The sequence below is a fragment of the Cephus cinctus genome, unplaced genomic scaffold (assembly GCF_000341935.2).
Source record: "Cephus cinctus unplaced genomic scaffold, Ccin1 Ccin1_scaffold0597, whole genome shotgun sequence".
NCBI lineage: Eukaryota > Metazoa > Arthropoda > Insecta > Hymenoptera > Cephidae > Cephus > Cephus cinctus.
The window spans coordinates 893234-910494 of record NW_014333243.1 but is presented as its reverse complement, the minus strand read 5'-3'; the positions used below and the strand labels follow the sequence as shown (position 1 = coordinate 910494).

Below are 17261 nucleotides of genomic sequence, written 5' to 3'. Positions count from 1 at the left end.
GTATCAAGTATCTTGAAGATGACGTAAAGCTATTTTCTTAGCTTAGTTGCGTATCCCCAATATCCTTTTTGCTTTTATCTTGACGAAATTACATAAGACGAGCACTTTATTATGCATAAGACCTTTATAAGTCTAGCATCCTTATGAGAATAAGACAGCTGCATGATGAAACTATTACACATTATGCAAACAATTGTTCATGCATTCCGCCTGCGAGCAAGTGGATTGTATTTAGATGAGAAAAACATTCCAAAAATTTAAATAAAATTGACAAGAACGCCAAAAGCTGTTAATCGACCTGTGAAAAGGATCAATCTAAAAATTTTCCACTCCATTACTAGAGAATGTTTTCAGCAGAAAAAAAATTTAGCCAATCTTATGATCTGACCATCGCAAATATCGTTATCCAATGTACGTGTAATTGTCATAGGTTCCATTTATCGAGATAATTAATTAACGCGAGTGTGAAGTGTACATCCTTTTGACACATGTCGAAACTTTGTGCGCACCACAGAGTGTATGTACGATAACGAAATAAATCGGCGATTAGCATGATAACCCTCAATCTGTGTCGTACAGAAATCAACTCTTCGATAACAACTAACATACTATTATTGATCACGAGGTCTTTGCATGATCGTTCCCACAGCGTGTCCCCCTTTTTACCAAATAGTTATGGACTACTGATTTCTCTGCATATCGATAATAACTGCAAAGGATTCTCTCATATCTATACAGTATCCTTAAGATGAATTTAGTAAAGTCTTGCCAATGTACAACGACGGATAATTGGATATGATTGTAAGTACAACACGTGTAATATGTAATGAGGAAAGACAACATTGTTCGGTTTTGCTTACGTCACACGTTGAACGTTGACAGGGAATATTTCTCTTTGCAGGAATTATTTATTTAAGCTTCAAAGTAAAGTGTCTTGCGGTTATGTCTCTTATAATCGTATAATCCTCTTCGGTTCTGAGATGGTTTCGTAATAAATTCGAAAATAATTCAGAATGTAATTTTCTGTCTATGGTTAGAAGCCTAGAAACAATTTTTTCGCAAAATTTTAAATGATTGATTAAAGTATCGTTTTAATCAGGTCTACCACCTGCTGGGGTATGACAGATATTTATTGTGTTCCTAAGGAACTAAATCATCTTTCGATTAATGTTAATTCGATTGTGATTCACGAATAACGTCAAACAGATTTCTGACATGACCAAATAGTCCTTGTAGTAAAATAATGCTTTGCAAATAGAATCTCATAGTTATTACATTTTTCCGGTTTGGAATAACGTACTTACCATTTCGTTTATCATTAATATCCAGTTTACAAAGGCATTGCTGCGCCGAGCTTGCTACAACAAAATACCGCCAAGTATCGTCTGGGATACTTGTCCGATTCTAACCTCAAATCAGACGCTTGACACGAGACAATTGCCTATTCTTACGCAGTAAGGAATCGCAGTTGAAAATCCGTAATAGTGAAACGAAGCGTCCATACTAGTCCATATAAAGAACCATCGGACATTTTATTCGCTCGGGTATGAGAGAATGGGGAATGTGAGCTGACAGTACTACGTAACTCAAAAGATGGCGTGCGCTTCGTTGGTGGGAAAATAGTAATTTTGAAAATGGACAATTACGTCAGATGCATTGGATTCGATCATCTCCACCAGTGTACAAGATATAAAATACGTAACGGAGCTCGAGGTATGTCGAACTGTCATAAGAGAAAGAGAAGTGTGGTTACGATAAACATAACGGTCTCTGAAAATATCATTATTCTTATGATAGAATCTTCTTGTCATTTGGTCATGAGGTTTGTTGAAGAATCGCGCAAGCACGTGCTTTTATCATTGCATGACAGACGTCACACGTTACACATTTCTGTTTGCTTCTCGCTAATGAACAAATTGATCAACACGTAGTTTGACGCTCGACGAGACAGAATCAGTATACGTACCTGTTGTAGCACACCTCGGGACCATTTTTTGGCATATTTACTCGTGTTTTTCAGAGTCTTTCGTTACGTTATGTTGTCGCAAAATTGAATAAAACCCTATCATACCACCTGAGTAAGTTGTACGGGTGGTGGCACGTTTTATTAGATTATACGCTCCAACTGAAATACGTAATAATTTAAGGTTTTACGCACGTACCGAAGATGATAAACGATCACAGCTTTATACATAATTTTATAACGAAAATTGATAGAAGTCTGTCCAGGTAGCTATTTCGAAAGTATCATCTTATTTATTGGTTAACGGTAACTCAGGAAAGACTGTATTCTCACTTGTCATCATGTAATCTTAAAGGTAATGAATTTATTATACCTGCAATTACGAGTACAGTGAGTTGGAAAAATGTATTAGGAAAAAATGGTGGAGAATCACGTGAGTACAGAACCACTTACCTTAGTTTGACGTTTTTTTAACAGAATATTGTTATTAAATTTTGAGATAATAAATTTCACGATATACACCAGTCAAGTTGTATACTTTTAATTTGAGATCTCTTGTCAGAATCGATCTTGTGACAGGATAAAACTAATATGAGTAATGTTACTTGGATTATCAGTGAATTTTTGAGGTTTACAGAAAGTATTACATTTTGCGAGTATATAAGCGTATAGCTAATAGAAATTTAGAGTCCGCGTGATATAGCTAACGATAACGCTACAATAGCATTATTTTTTGGTTCTGTACCCCTCTGCATTGCTGTTTGTTCTCATTTCTTGACATGTGACGTGCCATATTCGTGTGTACGGTGTAATAAAAAAATTGACAAAGACAAACAAACTTGGAAACACCCCTTATCGTATGATTTTGCATGATATTATCGTATGCCGTATACATAAGCATATCAAAGATGGTTAGATAGATTTAATTGATCCACATCTAATTAGATTATCTACAGATATCACGGTCAGATCTGATGATAACGTTCATACGATTTTGACGTAAATGCAATGATTGATGATTGTTTCAAGCATTTACAGATGTTTCCATCAGGATAAAATAACATCATAAACAAATAACACTTTCATTATAAAGTCGCATTCAGTTTCTGACACAAAATAAAAGTTTACCCTAAAATGACTTTATTAACTTTTAACTTTACACGTGTTGAATATATACTTGTCAGACCTATCTGCATATGTATATTATTATCTCAATATTCTTCCATATATTACGGACGATATATAATTATATGGTCGTAAAACTGTAACGAGGCTCCCATTTAAAATTACTCGTTAGATTCGTCACGAGTCGATATATTTTTTTTCCGATTCTTATAGTCCCTTTATCAAATTTCAACTGGGTGCCTCGACGCTCGATACAAAAAAAAAAACAAATGCACCTACTTTCACAAGTACCGATGAATACGTTTATATATTATTATCAAAGCGTTATGAAGAACAAAAAAAAATCTTAAAAATTCCAGGCGATATTAGGTATATGTATAAGACATTCATTGCGCGACATTATTCTTCGTGGAACTTTTCTTTCCTGACGTGTGCATCGCATTCGCGTCTTAATTCTCCACTCGCGTATCTGCAAGAATCAAAAAGACGCGCGCGATTCAAATAAGAAACGTCGAGATCACATTTTTTTTTTACAATTACAAAATATTTTCCACCGCTCAAACGTCCATCCTACTATCAATTGGACAATCCGAAGGTCAGCGCACTCAGACTTCTCTCTGTTTCCGAATTACTCGAAAGCTGGGCGAAAAGCTATTCTCTACCCCTTGTATTGTTATTCTTTGTTGTTTTTGCCCATCTTATAAATATCGTACACGCCTATGATACATAACATCCGCTTTTACATAATACGATGTAGCGTTTGATGGATATGCGTAGAACAATGATATGAGGAAAGCATGATATGATCTGTTCTTGTTTATCGCAGATTACATAGAAAACTGTATATTACTTATTAAGAAGCAACACAAAAACCTACTGTGGGTTCCTTTAAAATTTTCATCGATCAAAGTACTCAAAAAAGTCTCAATGAAGTGTCTTCGTACACTACCATTTCTACGTATGCTATTCCTTCCTGCCTTCCGTCTTTTCTTTTTCTTACGAGCTCTTACTTAAACGAGAATACGTATCCAATTGGCCAGCTCGTATTTTCAAGTATTTAATCGAGTCTGTAAGTACAGGACTTGCAAAATCAACAACAGACGGTTGGAATCGAAAAGTCTATCACGATATTATCGATATCTGTCGACGCGAAAGCTTACCCATTTGAGATCCGACGCTTATCAAAATGTATAGACAAAAGAGTATACAAAAAAAAAGTATGTATCACGTAGCCAATTAAAAGATGCCATCCTTGCGATAAACAAGACGTGACATGACAAGGGCTTGGTTACCATATTAAAAAGACGTGCTTAAGTTCTACGTTACAAAGAAACGAATGAATAAGTAATACGTTATTGTAGTTTAATTAATTACTCCTTGATAGCATATCAAACATCCGCTTATCATTTTACATACACAATTATTATCGTCATTAGCATATCATTCACACGAGTCACACGAGTGATCTCCAAAATTTGCAGAAACTCGTCACGGCTCACTTACGAATAGCATGACGGGTACCTTCAAAGTCGAATCACGAGTTTTTTTTTTTATTCGTTTCGCCTATTTCCTTTCAAAAATATCGGATTGACAAAAACTGTTGCGCGAGCATACGTCACGTGACCCGTAGTTTTCGCTCGGATTTACGCGATTAATAATTCTTTTTCGCAACTCCTTTATTATTTAATTGTCGTATAGTAACATAGCGGGCTAAAAAAGTTAAAAAATCGTTACAAGATTACAAGGCGTACATTCCATTCGAATGATACGGGCCACGTAATAACGTTAGATCAGTGTTTTCACCATTTTATCATTCTTTTCTTTTTTCATTTAATATTAGATATTTTTGGCTTGGTAACTATATAAAAATCTAAATTAAATAGTTCATCGTCTTCGAGCAAGAATATGTGTTAGTGCTTGTAACAGGGTTAAAAATTCTCAACGCTGATTTAAACGTGACACAGTCGAATACGAAATACGTGTGTACGTTCACTTTCAGTTCGCCGTTGAAAAGAATTAAGTTATTCAAAGATACAAAAGTCAGGATTGGTCGTTGGACACCTCGAAGAACGTGTTCGAAGAGTGTTTGTGCGCGGTAAGGGAATTAAAAAAGAAAAACATGTCTGGCGGCTTTGTTGCCTTGACGATAGCTTTGCAATTTCGAGCAATGAGAGAGAAGCAAAAGATAGTGAGACAAAAGAGATTCAACGAAGGAAACCGCAAGTGCCGAAGTCGTTACGGTAGTATCATATTTAAGTGACGTCGCTTCTCTTGTGTCATAGTTTAAAAACATCTACCAGATGAAGGTCTATCGAACGATGAACGGCTAATGTGTATACGTATTTATATATTATTCATTTTATTTCCTCTTCAGTTTTATTTCTGCATGGCCTACAGCGCCAATGGAAGCATTTGTTGGTTCAATATGCAGCGACGTTACATCAAAAACGGTATCATTAAGTCACTTTGTTTTCTTTGAGAAAAACATTTTTTAAGTTTCGCCACTCGTACGTCTTTTCTACATCAGCAACGATATTCGAACAGGTTAAATTATTAATTATTGTGAAATCAATATCGATATGATATTGGCACGAACGTAAGCTCATAACTTCAGATGACCTGTTCGATTTCGTATGATCACACTACTGCTTTATGATTCTTAATTCTCTCTCTCTCTTTCTCTCCCTTAATTTCATTGTCCTCGTAAATCATTTCTGGCAGTGTTTTACGTAGTAGGTACTTTGTATAATAGAGTAACAGTTTTCTTTTTCGAGTTCTCGTTGCTTGGAGACTGCATCGCCGTTATTATCGCGAACCGTAGATATTCGCAGATGTATTAATCATAATATAAGTATGCATACTGTCCTGGATAATTCACAATTCGATATATTCTTATTGCTTAATAAATGGCACTGATTTCATCAATATCGTGTACGAGGATGTGCGAGTGCGAGTGCGCGCGCGTGAACGTTTCTACTGTCGTATCCACGGCATTTCTTTGCGACAGAAAAAAAAAAAACTTTTCACTGCCCTTCATCGTCCAACGGTCTCACCTTTCTAGTTGAATTAGAGTACTTGCTGCTGTTTCGAGTCTGCCCTAGTCTAGAGTGGAATTCGTTACGAAAGGCAACGCGTGATTTGTATTCCATATCCGCTACTGTAGAATCGTAAACGAAGTTAAAATAGTGAGTAAAAAATGTTTCACGAAAGATCGATGGCTCAAGTTCTGATAGAAACGATACGCGATCGTTTCGTTGTGTCTTGATCGACGTGTATATATATATATCAATGTATAGCGTAATAAAACAGAGCATCTACGCAGTCTCCAAATGTCGATCGAGATGACAATTAAAAAGAAAAGAGATAAAAATAAAAGGAATCCATCGATCGTTCATTGCTTTTAAGAAATTGCCGAACGTAAACTTTATCGACTGCTATAAATGTTATGGGCCGCGTAGCTGTCATTCTGGCCGTTTAACTGATTGATCTTCTGATAATTATTTTGGTTTTGCATGTGTGTTGGGGAATCTCCGAGCATTGCTAGCATGTACTTGCGAGTTGGTGAGTGCACTGTGCTTTGTTAGGGGGGCACGTACGGTGGTGGTTTTCTGTATGTGGGAGTTGGTTTTGGTCGATTCTGACGATTGTTATCTCGATTCGTAGCAAACGGAGGTGGTGGTTGATAAGGTTCCTCTGAATTTTCCTTCTGAAGCATAGGAACGTCTGCACCGTCCTCGCTCTTCTGGTATTCAGGGGGTGGCAGTGGTGGTTTTTCCTCTTTTAGAATAACTGGCGACTTGTTACCTGCATTGCAACGCGAATAAATATATTACTATCATATCACTGAGAGTCCGTATCCTATGAGAAAAAAAAATTAATACAATTACCTGGATCTGGCTTCTCATCGAGCTCATCTTGAAATATTACTGGTATTCCCTTATTCCTGAAGCTCTGCCGCTCGTCATCTTGCTCGCTGACGCTCATTTTTCCACTTCGTCTTCGACGATAAAGCACGCATGCAATGATTCCGGCAAGGAGCAACATGGCGGCGATAATAATTGCAGGTAGGACAAACGTGATCAGGTAATCATCGTGCGATGCTCCCACGGAAGTGGAATCGTCGAGAGGCGGCACGTGGCTGTCCGGTGAATGAATACCGGTCAATTCACCAAGACAAATTCCCATGGGGGTGAGGGTAACTTGTCTCACGGGGAAATTAGGACACATCACTTCCTCCACTCTATCCGTGAGCGTTCTGTTGTCCTTTACGAGGACTTCACGTAATCTGGTGATCTCCTCGTTGGGACAAAATGACGTAGGCAAACTTCTATTGTGCCATATGACAATAGTGCTGCCTTTGTCGATGCTGTCCAAAGCAATAGAATTAGTATCCTTGTCTTGGAAGAGGTCACGCAATTTTTCGACAAAGTTACGTTTCTGGAAGGCCGACTGTGCGAAACTTTCGTATGGAATTTCCAAAGTCATTAAAAATTCCACGTTGTATTGCATAACTGGGGCGGGATGCACAACCACGACGAGACTGTCGGTAGCGCTTGCACCTGAAACGGTAAATATTTAAGAAATAATTGTTTACAGCTTCACCTATATAATGATGTTCATCGTAAGTTATACTAACCATCCTTATCTGTAACCGTCAGTTGATACTCTTTACGTCCAACATTGTTATGTAGCGGTATACCATAGAATTCTTGATTTTTACTGTCGAATTGTAACCAATCATTTTGCGAGATGGGTGTCATGTCAATATTCAACAGTGACATCTTCATATTACGCGTCGATCCATCCTCATGGTCAAAGAATGTATCCTGAAAGTGCGATAGTGCTGAGTTCCCATATTTAATATGTTACAGTCACTCAGGGAACGTTTCTAACATATTTCTAAATGTACTCAATCTTTTATATGTCTATTCAAGAAGTGCACTAATCTTGTATATAATACAAGTCTTTTTTAGCTTATTCGAAGAAAGTCAAGGAAGTGTAACCTAATGCTTACATCTGGTACTCTGAATACAAGCAGCTGTCCAACAGTTGCGTTGATATGATCCACTTGGTTTCTCGGCATAGGAGGAAGGTTCTCCGTGGGTTCCTCTGTAGGAACCTTTGGTGGCTCTGGCCGTTTTCTTTCCTCGCATTGCCCTATGCCTTGATAAACGACTCGCTTAACTCTGATTGTCGGTGCTAAAATTTCTTTGAGCACATCGCTGGGATCACCATCCTCGTTGGCAACGAGAACCTAAAACCGCGACATCATGCGATCATCGAATAATGTTCACGAATATCTTATGTAACTTTTATCACGCAAATTCTTATCTGATAATATTACTCACGTCCAATAATTTGTCAATTTGCTCCTTCGGGCACACGCTACTCCTAGGAAGACTGTCATTGGTCCAAGTGAAGATTGCTTGATCTTGTTGCATCTCGATAGAACGAACTGTTATTTGACTTGGATCACTGTCTCCGTATAATTCAGCAAGACGACGTACAACCTGTAGTAATATATAATGACAATAATTATACAGTTTGTTTTTACCCGTACTTATAGATACTTGATATTATACATCATAGTCTATGTAAAGTACCTGAAGCTCCCAATCGACATTGGTAGGATATTCGCTGCGTTTTTCCAATCTCAGATAAATACTAAACTCGTGATTCACGGTGCGACTTAGTTTGTGCTGTTGTACATGAATATCGAGTCTGTCAGATACAGTGAGACCTTCACTGTCGGCAGCAACCAACTCATAATCCCAGGTAGAGATGTCATTCTCGAGTGGCCTGCAAAAGTGCATATGAAAAATCTTATATTCACTGTAAAATTTATCAATCCTCCTCAGGTGTGTATATTTATCATCTGGCACGATTAGAACAACTGTGAGCCCAAATTTGAATTAAAAAGAAAAAAAGAAAAAACTTGAACACGTGTTACTTACAGTCCATAAACTTCTTGAGTATGGCGATTAAATTGTAGCCAGTGGGTAGGTTTCAATGGACTTCCTTGAAGATAAAGGCTCAAATTGAGTTTCCTAGTGTCGCCATCTTCGAGATCACTGAAGGTGTCCCCAGGGATAACATAGCTAAGCGGCTTGCCAGCAGTAACTGGTATCTTCTTCAGTCTTCTGTCTTGCCTAGGTGGGAAATTGTGAACGCCATATTCGATCTTCTCCGTAACAACAGGAGATTGAGTACTCGGTCTCATAGTAGTCGTCATTTTGGTCGTGGTAACCGTTGGTCTTGGCGTATCAGTTGTAGTGTTAGGAACCATTGCTGGCTGACGTGCGGTAGAAGTAGGAGTCGTAAATACAGGACTGGGTGTTGGAGTAGTGGCAACGGTAGTCGTCACCGGAACAGTCGTCTTGACTCCCACGGTAGGCATCGTAGGTTGTTCGGTTGTCTAAAGAGAAGAGATGATTAATTAAAATATCAATCAGACAACAACGTCTACACTCACAAAGGAGGAGATAAATTCATTAAAAAATTCGATAAGGGAACACGGTCCACGTAGGAAACCGTCCTTACTAACAATGAGTGAATGGTCGATGAATATTCATGGTAAAAGCTAATCCTATGCCCAGTCCATCAGATATCCTTTATAATGACTTCGGCATTGATAGAAAGCGACAGTGCCGCGAATTCGACGGGCAATCAGTGCCGAATCGCGACGCAAAGCAGAACGCGGGATTATTATAAAAATGAGAGTGATAAGCGTGAAGCGTTTAAGCGTTACCTCTTCATTCGTGACACTTAGAATAACCGTAGTCGAATTCGTTCCAGGCCTCTCCGTATCCGGACCGAATGCGTTGGTTGTACTTGGTGGCAGGGTTGTTACCGTGGGTGATGCAGTGGTTGTATATTTTGGGGGAGGAGTCGTAGGTACAACAGTCTCAAGTTCAAAGTCAATACGTTTCGTTCTCTCTGTGGGTTCTTCGGTGCCATCAGTTTTAGAAGGTTCTGTTACTGGCGGCATGGTTGTGGGTTTCGTTGTTGTTGTTGTTGTGCTAATTATAACAGTTGTTGCTGGAGTGGCGGTTGTTGCTGCACTCGTGTTAGTGCCAATGATCGTTGCCGATGGTTTCTCTTGAATCGATGTTATTGGAAGTGTCAGTAGGGTTGTTGTGGTCGTTACTGTTGTTTGAGGTAGCGACGATGATGGCGGCGGCGTTGTTGTCGGTTGCATGGTTGTCTGCGAAATTGTTAGTAGATGCGATGTATGGCACGAAAACATTGTTAGTTACAGATTAAGGGAGCGAAGATAGCGAATGATGTAGCCTAGACATCTTTTTTCTTTTTCATTTCCCGAAGACCTCCGCAAAGGTCATAAAATCTTGTTGAATTTCAATCTCCTGACTAATCCGACACGGATCGTTCTATTCAATGGACAAGAAAGGAACACGTAACTCATTGGACAGATACTATTGCGTTATTACGATGGTACGTGTAAGGATTAATGACCAAGGACGATCCGTGTGGGAGGCCGTAGGCGTAGGCGTTCGGTATCTAGGTTGTATCATCATAGAGGCATAAAGAGGAATTTTCGAAAGCACGTTGCTCCTCTTAAGCGTACGAGGTACGAATGGATAAATTGAAGAAAGCAAATAATGAAGAAAAAGCCAATCAAAGACGTATCTTGTGGAATGAAATTTTTTAACCAATTGTAGAAACCCAAGATAGCAATTATACATGTGGAATAATGACTTACCGTCTGGTTCGTTGCGGTCGGTACGGAATTCTGAATACCTCCTAGAACTCTTGGAACAATTTCTTGTTCATCGATTTCCTCGACCTACGTGAAATTTCAAAGTAAAACACGTGATTTAGTCACAGATAACCAGTATTTTTTTTTTTTAGATAATCTTATTAAAGGGAAACGAATGTTTGTCAGTAGCAAATTACCTTCCAGTCTATAGACTCTTCGCCATGATGATGCCTGTGGGGATGTTCTGCTTCCGCTTCCGCAGGTTCGTTTGCCTCATATACATGTAATAATTTCTCCTCGGGAAGCTCGGTAATCGTTTCGTTCTCGTCATCGTCTTCCCCTTGACCGTCTCCGTAGTCATCGTACTCGTCGTACGCCTCGTAGTCATCGGTATTGCCATAATCCCCAGAACCGATATCTCTACGACTTCTCAAAAGAGAACTCGAGTCGGTTTTAATGTGCCAGAGAAGTACGGGAAGTTGAAGAACCTCAGCTATGGTACCGTCTCTGGCTTGTTCTCGCAGCTGCTTTACCAAGTCAGCCTGATGACGCCACAAGTGACCGTCGCAGCCCACCTACGAAGATAAAACGTGAAAGCCATCTCTCAGTAATCAGTGCGAAGTGTGTGTATATACATATATATATATATATATATATATATGCAGTAGCTAAGGTGTTCCAAAGTGCTCTCAGCTATGTGAAAAACAAATATAAATATTTAAAATCCCATATCCGATAGTGGTAGAGAATCTAGGACACGTTGTCCAACGTATGAATCGTACCTGAGGTCTCTACTGTTATTTAAATCTATAGGACCAAGGTCCATTCGCTCCAGGATGGAGCATACGTATAACATAGAAGATAAAGGAAGGGGCTGAAGCTTCCGAATCAAATTGCCTGGCTCTACATAGTAAAGCCTCTCTGAATTGAGCAGCTCACGAGCGGCGGCCTCAAAATGCATCTTGTTGCCTTCCATTACCGTTTGAGCAAAGTTTGCATGTGAAATCTGTGCAGTCCATCGTCCACAGGATGTAACTGCCGTATTCAGACCTAAACGATACTATTAAATTGATAACTCAATGAATATGCACCGGTACCTAAGGATGTAATGCCATTCGCTAGTGCACGGAGTGGCCTTTTAATGAAGAATCATCACCCTAACGAAACGGCATTGTTACGTGGAACAAGAAGCACAAGAACCAAGTTGACGTGCGACTGGGACGAGATGCTACCGAATGATTCTCAGCATCATCTGATCGATTGAGAGCTGGACTTGGGGTAATGATATTTCATTTGTTATTTTCTGATTTACCTGCCATTGGATGATCGAGGAATGTTTGTTCCAGCGATGCTTGACATTTCCTGGACCAGCAAGGATCACGGAGGAATCAGCAGTGCTTGGAGTGTCCTTGGCACCGTGCGGATGAATAGAAAAGGCACTCTGTAAATAAAGTCAAATTAGTATGACACGTGATCCAAAGAACATGGGATTGGTGGAGGAAAAAGGCATTTCTCTTTCTTTTTTTCTGGCTTGGTCTTCGGGTACACTCAAAGTGAGTCAAATAAGGTTTTGCGCTATACGATAGAAAGGCTCTTTTGCTGAGGTCGAGAGGATTGACGGATTTACATACTCCTTTGTGCGGGGATCAGAGTATCGCGATACTGAAAATTGAAAGATATTCCCACGTCGGCGAACTCTCAATTTAATACGGACGGCGACGTGTATTACGCATTCCAAGGCTCGTTTCTCATACGTGCCCAATGTGAGGTTCTCCTTGGAGGGGTTCCTCGCGAGGCGACCCACCTCGGCAGGTGCAGAATGTATTTCTTAAGTCAAAGTCTTGTTCTGGTTTATGTAAATCAACGTAACTGCCAATTTTAAGAGTAATGTCTTTTTCTCTATTAGTCAGTTCGCGAGATATATATGAAAACCATGCAGAGACACGGGTCTTCGACTCTCTTTGCGACTGACGATTTGTCATTATAATAAAACAAACGTACCGTGTGCAATCCGAGAAATCCGGCGAGATTCTCAATGGCGTCGACCTTCACAAAAGGCTTCAGACTGTCGTATCTTGCGTCCAGTAAGATCGTCAGGATCGTTTGATCTTCGCCCTCGTTACAATGCGTCTGAAAAAAATAAAGAAAAAAAGAAGGCTTTATAAGACCCTGAGGCACCCATGATTTTTGGGGTCTAACGTTAATCCATAGATTCAGGTAACGATAATGCACCGAACGACCTCACGGCAGGATTCGAAGGTACTTTGTGTCTCCTCGGCGCTCGAAAGGAGTCTACCAAGTGGCATTAATATATTCAAGATGATCTGATCCCCAGGGAATCAGGGTTGCGCAACGACGCTTCGTTCGTTATCAGGACAAAGTGCCTAGGAGCTGGCGTACATACGCAGCGGTATCAATTGGCATCAATCAGCAACAGTCTACAGGGCTAATTTCTTTATGGGATTTAAATGCGACAACGCGACGTTAAGCTAAAGCTTAAGTAGACACATGTACGCTGGAGCCATCGTGCGAAACCGTTGACGGCAGCGCACTCTAGAAGTCTCCGACCGTAACTGGAACGAATAACAGACCAAACGTAGGACGTTAAATACGAATGTGAACTCACGCTCCCATCTTTGTGAGCGACCTGGTCGCGCCCCTCGGGGATTACTTGTATCGCGAAGCCATCCTTGGCGACGTCGCCGTGCCTCCCGTAGGCCTTGATGTTCACAAAGTGCTGTCCTATGTCCTTTGTCGACGGAACGCCCAGGAACGTGGAGGCCGCCTCGTCCCAATACAGCCAACGTGCCAGAGGTTTCCCGAGGCCACCGCGTGCCTGTGGACAAATAGATGGAATGAAGATCAGCAAGATTAAACGGTACCCATCCATTCGGATGATCCTCGATATAAGCAATGCAAAGTGGAGGGCTCCCGATATTCGAGTCTATAGCCCGCCAGATGTTCAATGGTTCCTCCTGGGTAACGGAGCCACCACATTGTTTCCAAGGTAAAGATAAGTAAACGCCGATTGAGAATTCCCAGCGAATATCCCGGAGGAACAATGGAGAACCGATGGCTTGGCTTCCGTCCAGGAATCGACTGGGCTAACTCACCTCGTAATGATCCACGTTTCCGCTGAAGGCCAGTCGCGGGATCTTCATTTTGAAAACGTGTCCCGCCGACACGATCGCTATATGAGGTACGCCCCAGAGTCTCTCGACGTGACGCTTCTTGGAGTCGCGGTTCCTCGGATGATCCTCGCGATGATCGTGACGATCGTCGTGGGAATGAGGGACGGTCGAGGAGGACTCTTCGCCCACGTCGTCGAAGACGAGATCATCCTCTTGCAGGGTGAAGCCGAGGGTCAGGGATAGAAGGAGGAGGGAGGAAATCACTAGGATAAGAGGTTTCATCTTTGGGGATTTCTTAATTTCCCTTTATCATACCATGCTTGTATACCTGCGAACAGAACGAATTTACAGATATTAATTTTCTAGTTCGTTTCGTATTACTCGTCTAGGACGTTTGTTCGTAGGGTATTTACAGGGATTACACGAGGGCGTCGATGCTCGTCGGCTCTTTTATACTTGGTGGCAGAGTCTTTTCACTGACATAAAGGAGTTAAATGAATGTTTCGAATGAGAGCCAATGATAGCCAATAAACCTCCCGGTGCGCTTTTATTTCCCGTTAACAGCCGTAACGTTCCAATGCTACCCCATTAGTCTGCGCGATCGGACGACCTTTTAACGGATACGTCGACAACGTATGCGGCGTCTGGTATCCGGCAATCGTTTCCGGCCGTTAGGTACCGTTGGCTGGAAGAATTTTCGAAATCGTCAAATACCCATGATCTCGCACAAGGCGCGGGTAAACGATCGAGATCGATTTCAATGAATCAACCGGAGAAAAAGAGCCGGGACAGAACTGGTCTAATCACTTGGGAGCCTGTCGAAGAAGTAGCCGGGGGCAAGGAGAGCTCAGGGAAAGAAGATGAAAAAGGAGAAAAAGGAGAATCAAGTTGATTTAATAAAGACAAATCGCTTTTACGATGTCCTTCCGTCTTTATCCTATAGCTCGAGCCTGACAAATAAATAAACCAGCTGCCGCTCGATTTGGATTCCAAGTCCGTAGGGTAATCAACGATCCTTAAGGATTCTACGGGTGTCCCTGAGGTATCTCAAAATTGAGCTTCTTAAATTTCATGAGGATACCAAACGCTCCACTAGTCCACATCACGACGCACGTGCTCCACATTAATTCAAGGATCGATCGTGTTTTTCTTGATCCTCCAGACCTGAACTGCAAACCGCGCTAAAGAGCAACTGTCTGACGTACAGCAAAAGTTACTTGACTGAAATACTCAATGGTGCATGAAGGTTGCATTCCGGACATATTACACGTCGACCGTACAGTTTTTCGAATTAATATATAAAGCTATGACGACAGACCTTACCACTTCCTATAGCGAGTAATATATTATCGGATCGCGTCAAAGATGCTGTATTAACAAAATCCGCTCTCGCTATACAAATGAATTATACATTACAGAACAGGCCTGTGTATCATTAAGTAAACCGCATAGAACAGCGGTTGTATATATGCAAGGAGCAAAACATTATGTCACTCGGGTTGAAGCATCGTTCGACGATGGCTGCCAAGACAATTAGAATATGTCGAACGAAGATTTGACAAAGTGCACGTTAAAAAGAAGGCAGACGCGTTCCGCTTGCAGAATCGAACTATACTGGTTTTCGTAGATTAATTTACATGGCTAGGATTACCATGGTATATCGAAAAGTGTGATTTCATGACAACTGTCAAATTTTTCTTTCACCTGGATAGCCATACATGTGTATATATACTCTCGGAATATTTCCACAAAGTTATTCGATGTAAATCGGTTTTCCATTCGTCGAGCGACAACTTAATTAGAAAAGTCCATGGCAAAGGCCAGTTCCCTCTATATATAACATGCACCCTCTCTATCGGCCTTACCGTATCCCCCCCCCGTCCTCGTCATTTTTTCACCGTAGAAACTTCACGTCGAGCGTCCCACAGAACCGTAGTCGAACGTTCCCAGCGAAATCATGGCTGCCGTCAGAAGTTCCGTTTCCCCGGAAACGTCAAGTGGGTACCTCTGGCCAGGATGAAATTCAAATTTCGACGAAATTAACGCGTTCGTGGTTCGTGACGATGACGTTACGGACGAGGGTGGATCCAGTAACACTGTATCAAAGGGCTGGTTCTACGGGCTGTCGCGAGCAGACCATGTCCCAAATGTTGAAATATGTTTGCTTGAACTTGTAACGTCGACCAAAAGTGTGACGTCGGAGTTCACCATTAGGATAAAAGCGTCGACGGTAAATTCGAAATTTAACGCCGTAACGCAACGAGGTAAATTGATCCTCGCTCGAAGGTGCACGTAAAAAAGGCTGCTGCGTAGAAACGGGATAACGTGTGTACATACGCGGTATACCCAAACGATACAGGAAACGAGCATACAGGTTGTCGAACGAGGTTAAATACAATGGAGACGGTGTGACGGTGCGACGGGAGTCGCTATACCTATATCTACATGCAGAAAGGATATACAACTGCATGCACAATACGATATACATAAAAGCCCATTGTCCGATCAAGCTACAACGATGAGATCTTCGACTGTTATCTTATCGAACGGTATGTAATTTTATTATCACAGATGAGACGCATCGATCGTAAGCGAATGCTACTTACGTCGCCTCGTATTACCGCAGTACGTAATAACAAAGTACAGAACCAGCTGAAAACAGCAATGATCCGGCTATCTGAACGTAGGCTGCAGAGACTTGCTGTACGCGAATACCCGTGTGTCCCGTGCGATTCCATTAGTCCATTTTCACTCTCCGCGTCTAGTGGCGACGATATAAAGTATTTTCGTGGGAGTTTCACGCTATTTTTCGTACGAGCGACCAAGACCTTAATTCACAAGCTGCATAATGCATCGCGCACTTAACGCGAGGTCTCGTACCGTCATCTAGTAATTGGAGTGCATCCTCCATCTCGTCTCCATCAGCCACTCTGGCTCAAACGAGGCGAGCGGAGATAAAGAAAATTCAGTGTCACGTGATTAATTGAAATTAGTCGAAACCCCTATAAACCGTCACGTACATCGAAGTTACGTCTCCGTGTACGAGGGGTTTAATACAATTTCGAAATTTTCCACGTCAAACTCCCGTTGCCCGTGGTTCACGATATGCAGAGGGGTCACCCGATCTAAACGCCGGAGCTTAGTAAAATCCTGCTTGGAATTCTAAGAGCCATTTACGATGTATCCCAGCGCCTTACGTTACACGCGAAGACGACCGTCCGAGGACTGAATTATTGTCAAGCCGATTCGTACTACGTGGATAAATCGTATTAAGCTTACCACGTGGTGCTCCTTCTCGACTGACCTATAAAGACACAGGTTTACA

The 17261-nt window shown here is 41.2% G+C and overlaps 1 protein-coding gene across 4 annotated transcripts in view; it reads right to left on the bottom strand.

Moving 5' to 3' along the window:
- Positions 1-2488: 2488 nt before the first annotated feature.
- LOC107269061 (dystroglycan) overlaps positions 2489-17261 on the bottom strand; it is a 69777-nt gene continuing 55004 nt past the window's right edge. For 2 of the 4 annotated variants that reach the window (XM_015742498.2, XM_015742500.2), the window contains exons 3-16: positions 13919-14264; positions 13432-13641; positions 12807-12935; positions 12118-12246; positions 11003-11380; positions 10809-10892; positions 9837-10292; positions 9043-9503; positions 8692-8887; positions 8437-8598; positions 8103-8342; positions 7725-7914; positions 6976-7647; positions 2489-6892 (exon numbers count right to left, since the gene is read on the bottom strand). In XM_015742498.2, the coding sequence (XP_015597984.1) occupies positions 6669-6892; positions 6976-7647; positions 7725-7914; positions 8103-8342; positions 8437-8598; positions 8692-8887; positions 9043-9503; positions 9837-10292; positions 10809-10892; positions 11003-11380; positions 12118-12246; positions 12807-12935; positions 13432-13641; positions 13919-14218 (3831 nt within the window). In that variant the 5' untranslated portion in view covers positions 14219-14264 and the 3' untranslated portion in view covers positions 2489-6668. The remainder of the gene's footprint in view (positions 6893-6975; positions 7648-7724; positions 7915-8102; positions 8343-8436; positions 8599-8691; positions 8888-9042; positions 9504-9836; positions 10293-10808; positions 10893-11002; positions 11381-12117; positions 12247-12806; positions 12936-13431; positions 13642-13918; positions 14265-17261) is intronic. The other 2 variants (XM_015742499.2, XM_015742501.2) reach the window with 2 other exon arrangements.